This window comes from Aotus nancymaae, unplaced genomic scaffold (genome assembly GCF_030222135.1).
Source record: "Aotus nancymaae isolate 86718 unplaced genomic scaffold, 86718_ANA_hifiasm-v0.15.2.pri h1tg000059l, whole genome shotgun sequence".
Classification (NCBI taxonomy): Eukaryota; Metazoa; Chordata; class Mammalia; order Primates; family Aotidae; genus Aotus; species Aotus nancymaae.
Genome location: NW_026988473.1, coordinates 13212016 through 13225536, shown reverse-complemented (window position 1 = coordinate 13225536; position 13521 = coordinate 13212016). Strand labels below are relative to the sequence as shown.

Here is a 13521-nt window from a genome sequence, read left to right as displayed (position 1 = left end):
CCACTTCACTCTAGTCTGGGTGACAGACTACAGTGTTGTGTCAACAGCAACAACAACAAAAGCCCACTCATACTGTTACAAAACAGCAATACACAAGTGGAATATAAAAATTAAAATATCACTAATAACATAAAAGCATGAGTTACTCAGAAACCAATACAATAGAAAGTGTTCAAAAGATACATTGAAAAGCACAAATATCTGCAGAGAAAAATTAAAGAAGACTAAAATAATAAAGACATACATCTCACTTGTGCATTGGAATGTTCAATATGGTAAAGTGGTTAATTCTTCATAAATCTATCAATTTTAATGTCACTTCTATCAAATTTCAGCAGGCTGATATTTGTAAAACTTGATGGTCTGATTCTAAAATAAATCCCGTTATAAAAAACCGGAAACCCCTTTTGAAAGTGAACAAATATTGTTTCGGAATTTGCACTACCTAAATGTACATGGCCACTAGGATGTGTCCAATGATCTGAACATTGTAGTAGTTACATAACTAATTCATTAGGTGCATTTCTAGCAGCTATCAATCAATTGATCATGGTAATTGAAGTAAAATGATGTCAACTAAACATTTAATGTCTTCAAATAAGTTGAACAGAGGTTTCTGAAGGCTTCGTTGAAAAATTAAAGTATGTGAAAAGTTCTCCCGTAAGTTAATATTATCCACTTAAGAGTTACTAAGAAGCATAGCATTCAGAGCAATGTGTGGATCTAAGGATGATAAAGAGATTAATGGTACAGAACAGAGAGTCCAGAAATAGATCCACTAGTATAGGTAGTGAATGGGTTTTTAAACAAATGTACAAAGGCATTTTAATGGAGACTGCTACTGAAAAATGTGGATGTGTTCATCAAAATATTTAACTTAAACTCCTATAACACACCACATGCCAATACTCAAAATTAATTTGGTGGAAACAATGCTGCTAAATGTAAATCCTAAATCTACAAGTACTCTAGAAAAAGAAAATAGAAGAATATCTTTACGTTCTTAAGGAAAGTAAAGATTTCTTAGGAAGAAAAGAAAAGCACAAATTGTAAAATATATATATATATATATATATATATCGTGTGTGTGTGTCATCAAATTTTAAAACATGCATTCTTCAAATAATGCTAAGATAATGAAAAGGCAAACCATAGACTAGGAAGACTATTCACAGTAACTAATTCTAGCAAATGACTAGTACTCAGAACATATAAATATCCCCCACAATTCACTGATCCAAATATAAGCAGTGCAGTTAAGAAAAAAAGAAAGTTTAAGTTGTGAGCAGACACCTCATAAAAGAGGACACATGAACAGCAAATGACCACATGAAAAGAAATTCAACATCTATATTTGTCAAGAAAATGTAAATTTTGCCTATAATTAAACACCATGAACAAAGATTTCCTCCTGGACAAAACTCTAGAAAGAATCCTCTGAGCACTTTCTTCACTAGGCCTCAACCTTGCCTAAAAAGACTTGAACGAAACGTGAACACAGTGGCTAACAGCTCAAGGCTGCATCCCTAGGATGACTTTGGTCCCACTTGAAGTACCTGCCTTAGAAAACTCAAGGCTGCCAACAAAATGTACTGTCTGCTTCTGTCAACATCTGAAGAAAGAGCTCTTGTCTACCCAAGGGAGGGTAGAAGCCAGCTGGCAAACCTAGGTGGGTTTCACATGGACCAACATTCCTTTCACACTTTTTATAATTTTTTATTTCTCTGACTTTCTTGAGCCCTGCTCATGCTCCTTCCTATTCCCTCATTCTACCTTTAGAATACACAGTTACCTCTGTGCAAACCAAATTAGAGTTCAGTTTACAGTGAACCTTTCTGTCCATTGAAATAGTACATTACTGACTAAAATCTGTCCTTACTACTTTAACTGGTAGCTGGCTTTGTTTATCTTTGTAGCACTTCAATTCACACCTGCTTCAATGGCAAGAATAAAAAATATTGACAATACAAAGATTAACAATGACAATGGAAGCAACTGAAACTGTTATAATACATAACATGACAGAATGTAAATAATTCAATGACTGTGAAAAACTGGTGGTTCTTCATAAAATTTTGTAAAAATTTATAGTTTGTCATAAAACTGTGACGCAGCAATTTTGCTCTTCAGTGTTTATCCGGTGGAAAAGAAGACATATCCACAAAGAGTCTCAAACATGTATCAGCAAATGTATAGCTGAACAAATTATGGTATATCTCTGTAATGGGATACTACTCTCAGCAGTTAAAATGAACTAACTGCTGATACAATCTTGATGAATCTATCATCTATCTATCTATCTATCTATCTATCTATCTAAGAATCACTTTCTGAATGACAGAGTAATGATCCTCCTAAAATTGTCCCACCATAAAAACCATGAGAACACTAAAATCAGTGCAAATGAACTGTTTCTGGACACTAGCAAGTAATCAAAAGCTTACAACAATTCTATGAGTATTTATTCAAGAAAAAAAGTCCTGAATTTTGGTAAGAACAGTGAGCCTGGTGGCATCTTTACTGCCCGATTCTCACACTCACCTCCCAGCTGCACAGTGACCTTAAAAATTGGAATTGTGATTGCGTGGATGTACACACTTGTCAAACTTTATTGAACTATACACTTAAATTTATATGCTTTAATGTAAGTGAATTTACCCCCATGAATTTAACTCAAAGGAAATTTTTTCTTTCCTTAGAATTAAGCAAATTACTTGCTGGATGTTTAACTTCCAGAGAGTCATTTAAAACAAAACCAAATAGGAAACAGGGCCACAGTGTTACCACAGCTCTTTCCATACCCAGGACTACAACAGGTCAAAAGCTTAAGCATTGAAAGCCAAGGCATTCCTCAAACCCATTTTCCCCTAGATATTTTTTTTAACAATTCATTCAAGTTGAGAGTCCAGAAAGCCACTTGTTCATCTCTTATCTGTTCTCTTTTTTTGTTCCCAGTATGAAGAAAACCTGATTAAAAGAAGCAAAAAAAGGATAAGAAGACAAAGAAGAGAAGAAGAAGAGAAACTTAGGTGTTAAATGAAGACTTTTAAGTAGTCAACAGGGTGTGGTCAAGGCAAATGGTTATTGGCTGTGTCTATGGAGATAAGAATCCAGAGAGTATCCATACTGGCTGATGAGACCAGTAACTTTTCTAATTCCTTTCCAACACACAAATTACATTTTCCTTGAAAAGCAGGTACACTGAATGATAAGCATGGTAAGTAAAGATGATGTTTCTATGTTAGGTAGTATTACAGAATCAGGAAAGAGAAAACACATGAAGCCTTCAAACCTAAGAAATCTCAAAAAAGAAAAGGAAAAAGTTGCATATTTAAAGTTTTAGTCTCAGAACCAAATGTTTTCTGTCATGTCTTATGATCTGATTTTGTTCTGATCCCCATAAGGATGGTCAGACTGCTAATTTAGTCCAATGTGTGTGACTATCATATACTACTAAGAAGTTTCCGATTATTTTAAAAAATAATATTGGAACAAATAGGCATTCAGCAAGGAAAATAAATTAATGTAGTGATTTAATACTGCAAGTTATGGGGACAATGACTATGCATAAATCAAGTTCACATCACGTACTTTCAATATATAACAATATTAGCATAGCAAATCAGTGCTAAAATATCTGGACACACTCGTATTTTTCTACCAACAGAATTCTTTGCACTATAATAAGCAGTGCTGTAATTATGTTTGAAATAAGGAACATAGAAATTGCACATGGGAGAGCATCTAATCTATCTACTAATAATGTAAACACAAGTTTTAACACTCTTTTTGACATCTGAATAGAATAAACTATCATTAACAAACTCCTAGTTAATAACTCCTTTTTTTTTTGATGGGATTTAAAAAAAATTTAATGTAGAGAGTTTTATTTTGGTGGGAACAGGCTTAATTACAAAAACCCACTAGCTAGGAAATACTACACAGTTGCAATCTCTGTGTCTCAAAAACAAGAATAAAACAAAAATACCCAGGAATAAACTGTGAATCTGTGTGTCACTCCCATTGCCTGGATTGATAGCAATAGCCACCTCCTCCCAGCTCCCTTCTGTTTTCTTATCACATGAGGTCAGGAGTTGACCAGTCTGACCAATATGAAGAAACCCTGTCTCTACTAAAAATACAAAATTAGCTGGGCATGGTGGCATCTGCCTGTAATCCCAGCTACCCAGGAGGCTGAGAAAGGAGAATCACTTGAACCCGGGAGGTGAAGGTTGCAGTGAGCCGAGATCGCACCATTGTACTCTAGCCTGGGCAACAAGAGTGAGACTCCATCTCAAAAAAAAAAAAAAAATAGTAGAACAAATACACATATTAAGGCATATTTGTATATTGCTGTAGATTATACCACTAAAAATTGCTGCTGCATAAGTCATCACAGCTACACCTAATAATATACAATACAAGACAAAATACATTACAGAAAGATATACAGAGTGGATGCATTTATTTCAAGTTTTAAATCTAGCAATCAGTACTACACATTTCATGAAAATGTGAACACATATTCAATGATGTAACTCTACAGAAGGAGAAGAAACATTAAATTCATAATAGAGTTTACAGTAAGAAATGGAACAAGAATCAGTCGGGAAAGATTCATCTTAATAATTTTCAAATTTCTAAAATAACTGAAACAAAGGTGGCATTCTGCAAAAATTTATTAGTGATTAGTTACGCTTAAAAAAGAGTCTTTATAGTATTTTCTATTTTGGCTGTATATTAAAAATAGTTCCTAAGAAAAAATTAACAAATGAAACCAATTTAATAACATATGTAAAAATCCACAGGATCATAGGTGGCAAAGAACTTAACTTCCTAAAAGTAAAAAAAGGAACAACAAAATGAAATTTTTTTAAAAAACTTAACAGTATTTAAAATAATAAAATATTAACATTTCAAGAGATATGATAGAAAAGATAAACTGGAATTCGTGTGTGTATATATATAATTGTTACAAATGTATAACAAAAAACATGTTATATCAATAAGAAATGTCTAAAACAAATAAGACAAAATATAAACACCACAATTTAAAAATAGGTGAAGCATATCACCTTGATTTTTCACCAAAGACACTTTGAATAAGCAATTAAGAAAAGAAAATGGTATATTGTAATCAGTTATACACACACACGTACATACATAAAACACAAATATCCATATGCACTCATTGATAAAACATTCAATTCATTTATTTAAAGGAAACAGGCAACAGTAATAAAGAGTGAAGAAGTGAGGTCACATGTTGATGTGCTTACTGGTACAACACACAAACAATTAAAAACCCCTTCTAAAGGAAATTTGGCATTTCCATGAAAAGCTTTATGAAAGAGGATTTCATTGAATCTGTGACATCATTCTAAGGATATAACTTAAAGTAATAATCCAAGATATACCTAAATGATACTCTTTTGTATATAATATGTATAAAACAAAAACAGAAAACCTCATCCACTATGGTTGTCAAGTTTCTGGAAAGTAGTCTGGAGGCTTACTAAGTACTATAAAATGTAATGAGCCGTCATTTTCATAGCAATCGATAATTCTGTCTTTTATGATATTTTACTAGTAAGAGCACTAATAATGGAATTGTCTGTACTTTACTTATATTTATAAAGCTATAACAATGCCTTCTAGGCTTATATTTGAATTTCTATGTATTCATTTTCAGTCTACTGAGGATGGCACTGTAAGCTTTACCTAATAATTTGACATATACTTTGAAGACCCATATGCAAAGTACAAAAGACAAAGAACACCCAATGACAGAGTGATTTGTTAATCTAAAATGCTCATTAATTGGTCAGATAACAAGAACAAATCCCAAGACCTATGATCAAAATATCTACCTTACTTAGCAAACAGTTTTTTTTGCATAACTTTCCTTAGACTTCTTTTAACATCTTTATTCCTCAGGCTATAGATCAATGGGTTTAACATAGGACTCACAAAAATATAAAACACAGCTACAGTTTTCCCCTGTTGGACAGATGTCTCAGAAGGGGGCCTCAGGTGCATACAGAACAGTGTCCCATAAAAGATAGAGACAGCGGTCACATGGGACCCACAGGTGGAGAAAGCCTTGCACCTCCCCTCAGCAGTACGGATGTGCAGAATGGCTGTGAAGATGAAAGTGTAGGAAATGAGGATGATGATGAGAGAGCAGATGAGGTTGGAACCAGCCACCACGAACATGGCAGTCTCTTTGACATAAGTATCTGAGCAGGCGAGGACTAAGAGGGGTGGGTCTGCACAGTAAAAGTGGTTGATCTCATTGGGTCCACAGAAGGACAGACGAAGCATCAGGATGGTCTGTGCCAGACCATTTGCAAAGCCATAAATATAAGGAGCAGCAGCGAGACAGAGGCAGACACACCTGGACATTTTGCTTCCATATAACAAGGGCTTGCAGATGGCCATGTAGCGGTCATAAGCCATCACTGCGAGCATATAATAATCTGTGATCACCAGTGCAATGAAAAAGTGAAATTGGATAAAGCAGCCAATGAAGGAAATGGTTTTTCTCTTGGACAAAAAGTTAACCAGCATCTGAGGAGTAACATTGGTGGTATAGCAGAGATCTACAAAGGAGAGGTGACTGAGGAAGAAGTACATTGGAGTGTGGAGTGTCGAGTCACTTCTGATTAAGAAGATCATGCTCACATTGCCAATTACTGTGATAAGGTAGATGACTAGGAATACCACAAAAAGAAGGGGCTGCAGCTCAGCCTGATCTGTCAGTCCCAGGAGAACGAACTCTGTCACAGCTGTATAGTTTTTCTTTAACATTGCATTTCCTTGGCTTCAGATGAGGTCTAAAGAAAAGGAAATTAAAATGCATTTAGGTTTGTCATTTATGCATTAACCTGATGATGTCATCTGATATTTCTTCCTCTTCTCTCAAAATAGAAACACTCTTACACAGTTGGTGGGAGTGTAAATTAGTTCAACCACTGTGGAAGACAGTGTGGCAATTTCTCAAGGATCTAGAAATAGAAATTCTATTTGACCCAGCAATGCCATTACTGAGCATATACCCAAAGAACTATAAATGGTTCTACTGTAAAGACACATGCACACATATGTTCATTGCAGCCCTGTGTACAATAGCAAAGACCTGGAACCAACCCAAATGCCCATCAATGATAGACTGGACAAAGAAAATGTGGTACATATACACCATGGAATACTATGCAGCCATAAAAAACGATGAGTTCGTGTCCTTTGAAGGGACTTGGATGAACCTGGAAACCATCATTCTCAGCAAACTGACACAAGAACAGAAAGCATGTTCTCACTCATAGGTGGGTGTTGAATAATGAAAACACGTGGACTTAGGGAAAAGAGCATCACACACTGGGGTCAGTTGGGGGGGTAGGGGAGAGACAGCAGGGGGTAGGGAGGGAGGGGAAGGTGGGGAGGGATAACATGGGGAGAAATGCCAGATATAGTATGCACCTAAAATTAAATAAATACATTTAAAAAATAAATAAATAAAAATTTAAAAACTGTAAATACATGTGGTATTAAGAAATAGTCTAGTGAGCATGTGATTGATGCTTTAAACATCTAAACTAATGTAGAGTTTCTGAAATACAAAGGCAGTAATGTTTAAAATGGTTTTCTGTGGTTCTTTCTGCAAGTCTTTTAATATTTAAAGAGCCATAATTTTTTACCTTTTTGCAAGCCTTTATTATATGTGTTCACTTAGACTTTTCTTGAACCCATGGTTGTAAACATTGCTTTTCTTTGAAACTGTAAAAATCTTACTCATTGGGTAAAAATTCTTACTCATTGGGTAAAAATCTCACCTGTGAGTGTGGGATCTAAAGTACCAGCACTTGAAACCCTCTTGTTTTATCACAACTGAATGTGCTTAGGAAAATAGAACTGATGCCTTGTATATATCCCTGTAGAACTAGAATCTCTTCGCCTGCCCCTCTGAACTAGAGAACATTTTCCAGATCTTCCCTTGCTCTCTAATGTGTGCCCATTTTCCTCACTTTATTCTACCTTAGCTGGCCCTCTTCTTATCAACAAGTCTTTTTAACTTTAAAGACCAAGCTAAGATTACTTGTTTCATATATTTTTGCCCAAGGGGGCAAAAATTGGCTCCTGGGGAATGAAAGTAAATATTAGATATTTGTATGTATAATACATATGCACAAAATACACAAACATGTACATATGCATGTGTATACAGATACACACATGCACATGTATTGATGGTATTAAATGTTGATAGGGAGATAAAGAAAATAACGGTGTATTACAGAGCCCTGGGGAGGGGGGCAATAAGGTAAAATGATGAAGAAATATATCTTTAAAATACTGTTGTTTTAACTCTACCTCATTCTAACACCTGAAAAATTAAGAAAGAATATTAGCACATGAGTTCAACATAAATTCAGTTAAACAAGTAAAAGATCATAGAGAAATCATAATCATATTAACCACACAACTGAGACTATACTTAACATACCTTGACCTGCATCTCTCAACATTTGGGCAGGATAAAAGTGACCATGAAGATCATGATTGAACAATGGGCATATTTCTTCTATGACACATATCCACATTTGAAAATGTTATACTGACTCTTTTTTAATAACTACCATGTCGTCCCTGGAAACAGGTCACTTCATAAAGCACTCTGCAAATTCAATGTTCAAAACTTGTCCATTGTGTTATCTCATTCTATACATGAAGACATTGGGCTTCTGCCTAGGGTAATAAGATATAAGTTAAGTCACCTAAATCAATAGAATCATAATTATCTTGTTTTTCTTAAAGCTCATTGAGTCCAACTGAATTTCTTTTGTTTTTATATTTATTTTCTTATTTCCAAAGATTTTGGAAGATCAGGTGATATTTGGTTACATGAGTAAGTTCTTTAGTGGTGATTCATGAGATTTTGGTGTGCCCATCAACCGAGCAGTATACATTGAACCCAATTTGCAGCCTTTTACACCTCACCCTCTCCCATAATTTCCTCTGAGTTCCCAAATTCATTGTGTCATTCTTATGTCTTTGTATCTTCACAGCTTAGCTTACACTTATGGGTGAGAACATACTATGTCTGGTTTTTTTATTCCTGAATTACTTCACTTAGAATATTAGTCTCCAATCCCATCCAGGTTGCTTCGAATGCTATTAATTCATTCTTTTTTTATGGCTGAGTACTTATCCATCATATATATATGATGCATATATATATATATATATGATGCATATATATATATATATATACCTCAAACAAGTGGATAAACAGTCTTTATCCACTTGTTTGATGGTATATTTAATTGCCAAATAGGCAAATACTCTTTTGGTGCTGAATTACATTTTTAATAGGCTTTTTTATTGAAATATTAATCATCTTTCAAAATAACTTCTCCATTCATCTGGGTTTTTTTTTATAAGCCTTTGTTTTTGTTTTGCACAATTGGGAAATGAAATAATGCAAGCAATAAATAGTCCAAATAATCTGTGTATTTTAGGGGAGTAGCCTTTCTTCTGAAAAAATAAGAACACAATATCCTACTGCTTTGAGCAAGGAAATCTTAGGGAGAAGCTTTTGCAACTGGACAGAAGTGGCTTTGGAGCATCTGAGCCTTTGCTTTCCTGACATGCGCCCTGTGCTGAGACACTCTCCTGTGAATGCTTGCTTCTACTAATCTGTCCTACAAGGAGACTAGAACATTGGTCTTCGGCTTTCACAAGAGTGGTGTCTCCTTGACAAGTGGTCGTGTTTCAATTTGGAGTGGAAAAAGAAATCTAGAGAAGGCACCTTCACAAAACACTTTTTTTTAATTTTTAGGTAACATAGGCTATAAACCTAAAAGTAGCCCATTCTTTATGAAGGGGCTACAAAATATTACATAATGCTGCTCTTATAATAGTAAAGGGAGACACTATTCACACAAAATGAATCAGAAGGATTAATTTAATACCACAACTTTATTGTTCTAAATGAAGTAATAAACAGTAAGCATAGCTTACTATTGAAAGCCAGCTGTTCCAGAGTGGAACAGTTATTGGGAATTTGCTGTCACACTTCCTGGGTGGAAATCCCAGTTCCTTTAGTTCCTAGCTGTGTGGCCTGGGGCAACTTACTAATTTCTGTCTGCCTCAGTTTTCTCATCCATAAAATTTGATTAATAATAGTCACTCTATCTAGATAGGAAAGTTAATTCAGTAAAAGTTTTTAAAATATACCTGTCATGTTGTTCACACTTAACAAATTGTGGCTACTCATATTATTTGGTGAATGATCCAGGTCTAACCTAGAACAAAACTCAACATTAAAGCATGAGTTCCTTTAGGGTCAAGGATTTTATCTGATCTAGTTATAGACTCAGCAATAACTAGATTCGTGCTTCTCAAATTAGAGGCAGTTAGTAATTATTGATGAAATAAGGTTTTCTTTGGTCTATTTTCATTTCGTTATGCAAACACTCTGTAAACACCAGCACTCTGAGAAGAATGGCAACACTTTAATAAAAACATTTTCTAATTCATCAGAAAATGTTTCAGCTGAATATATTTCTATCAATTAAAATATTTACTGCTAGATTTTAAACTTTAAAAAACATCTAATCCTACCTGAGAAAGAAGAGTGATTTCACAATGACAGGATGAGTATTGAGAACCTGTAGAGTTTATAATGGAGTTAATGTGTGGAGACCAAATCCCTGCAGTTCAATTATTTCTAGCAAAAAGTCATGCAAATTATGAGCAACCACAATATTTCTATTCTTCTGAAAATGCTAAGCTCATCGAGCACATGAGTTTTGCCAACTCCCCACTGTCTTCAGGGAATTGCATCCCCCAAGAGTGATGTAGGAATGGGATTCATTATTTATTTTGCTTTATACCCAAACGACTTAATATGTGTTGACTTTGGGAAATATTAAGTTCCCTTGCTTACAGCAAGTATAGTGGATGGTATGGGAAGAGGGCTCTAGAGTCTGGAACACCACAGGAAAGTCAGCTAACTTTCATTGAACTTGAACTAATGATATACTGATTTTGACTTTGGTACCTCTATCTTTTTGATAGGGACAGTAATGCATAACTGTGGAATATTGTGGATTTATAGATAATACAGGTCTGCTGGTGATTCTCCTTTTCCACCCTACTCCCATTCACATCTATTGTCTTCTCTTCTGTGCCCTACATTGTCCACCTAGAGTTGAACTCTTATGAACCTGGTCAATAGAACGTCTCTGATGTCTGGTTTCCAGCTGACCTTGGCTGATGAGAAGAGTCACCAGGACGTTAGAAGTGGGAAGGATAGAAGAGGACCTCAATTTCTTTCTCATTCCCTTCATGCTTCATTATGACTGTGCTTAAGTGGCTGTATCCCTCACTAGAGAATGTCTTGGGATGTGTGCCTTGGGAAGATGGTGGCAAGGGATTTCTTCCTGGCTCCAGCTCTAACAGCTCTGTGAGAGAAGCCGCTGTCCTTGGTCCTTGAGGCCTAAAGATGGAAATGGTTTTCTACAGTTAGCCTTCACTTTTTTAACTCCCTTGGCTGATTTTTTAAAAAAACTTTTCCTTTATTCTCTATCTTTTCATTAAATTCCCTGTAGCTAAAACATCTGAGTAGAATTGTGTTTTATGTCACATCTCTGACCCAGGCCAGAGCAGCACATAGTAGTTATCCATTAAGTCTTTAAGTGAGGTATACATATTACATATATATGCAATCATATATATATATATACATGCAATGATATACATATATGCAATGTGTATATTACAACACATATATATCTTTTTCACATATATTGTTGTACTTGTAAAATTTTAAAGCTGTCTGGAACATAATTACCCATAAAAATAATTACCCAGAGAAAGAGAAACACTTTTACATTGTTGGTGGGAGTGCAGATTAGTGCAACCATTGTGGAAGACAGTGTGGCGATTCCTCAGGGACCTAGAAATAGAAATACCATTTGACCCAGCAATCCCATTACTGGGTATATACCCAAAGAATTATAAATTGTTCTGTTATAAAGACACATGTACAGGTATGTTTATTGCAGCACTGTTTACAATAGCAAAGACCTGAAACCAACCCAAATGTCCATCGATGATAGACTGGATAAAGAAAATGTGGCACATATATACCATGAAATACTATGCAGTCATAAAAAACGATGAGTTCGTGTCCTTCATAGGGACATGGATGAATCTGGAAACCACCATTCTCAGCAAACTGACACAATAACAGAAAACCAAGCACCACATGTTATCACTTACAGGCAGGTGTTGAACAATGAGAACACGTGGACACAGGGAGGGGAGCACTACACACTGTGGTCAGTTGGGGGGGCTAGGGGAGGGACAGTGGAGGATGGGGAGGGTGGGGAGGGATAACAAGGGGAGAAATACCAGATATAGTTGATGGGGGGATGAAGGCAGCAAACACCTTGCCATGTATGTACCCATGCAACAATCCTGCATGATCTGCACATGTACCCCAGAACCTAAAGTACAATAAAAAATAAATAAATAATTACCCAGTTAAACATCTTAATAAACCCATGTGGCTTGTGATATTTTTAGAGTCAATCCAGAAGTATCTAAGAGAATAATATTTTAATTCAAAACTAACTCTTGCTGTATTCCTGGAAAACATTATTTCACTCTTCTGAGCTTCAGGGTTTTCATCTATACAAAATAACAAATAATATTTGTATCATAAAGATACCGCATGTGTTAAATAAACTTTGTTTTTCATTGGCAATGAATATGGCTATCCATTTGTAAATGTTTTGCGCACTTGTGGCTGCTATCTAATAAACACTCAGAAGTGATAGTAGCTTTCAGAGTAAGAGTTGCAATGTATCTGTTGTACCATCAGATAAGGTAAAGAAAATATTTTTTAAAATCCAGCTTTTATAGTTCTATGCAAAATTCTGTGCAATTGCTTTGCTCTTTCACAGGAGCCCCATCCAGCTGAGCAGAGAAGTGGTAAAACAAGTTTTCAAAATATGTTTTTATAGTGAATGCCCTATAAATCTAACTATTCTGTTTCCATTTATCACACATTCATCTGTTTATCTAGGTAACAATTACTACTCTTGTTTCAATAATCACATCAAAAATTTTGCATAACATTTTGTCCCTACATGTCTTTTTTAATCTGTATCTTTCTATACATCAAACCCATGCACAAAACATACATATTCTCTATTTCTGTCTGCCTTACATACATATACATACATTTATTCATTCATTCATACATACATTTATACCTGTCTTCTTGGTGTACTCCACATTTAGTAATTTTATTAAAACTTTGTGAGGAAACAAAAAACCAAAAGGAATGAAAATCAAATACGAAATCCATAGGTTATTAGCATCATTCAAATGGATAAAGAAAGTTCAATGTCCAGTATCCCTCCAGCTCTGATATTATATTGTTTCAGATACCAAATGAAGAAAAAAAGCAAAGCATTTTCAATTAAAATCCATAGCGGTGAGCCTTACCTT

The 13521-nt window shown here is 35.0% G+C and overlaps 1 protein-coding gene across 1 annotated transcript; it reads right to left on the bottom strand.

The window, feature by feature from the left end:
* Positions 1-5871: 5871 nt before the first annotated feature.
* Positions 5872-6810, bottom strand: LOC105706475 (olfactory receptor 5M5-like). The gene has a single exon (XM_012436894.1). It carries the CDS (start codon positions 6808-6810, stop codon positions 5872-5874), a length of 939 nt encoding a protein of 312 aa, XP_012292317.1.
* Between the last annotated feature and the right edge of the window lie 6711 nt (positions 6811-13521).

What these genes read in the sequence shown, in the direction of transcription:
- LOC105706475 (XM_012436894.1), bottom strand. Translation starts at nt 6,810, where the DNA reads ATGTTAAAGAAAAACTATACAGCTGTGACAGAGTTCGTTCTCCTGGGA.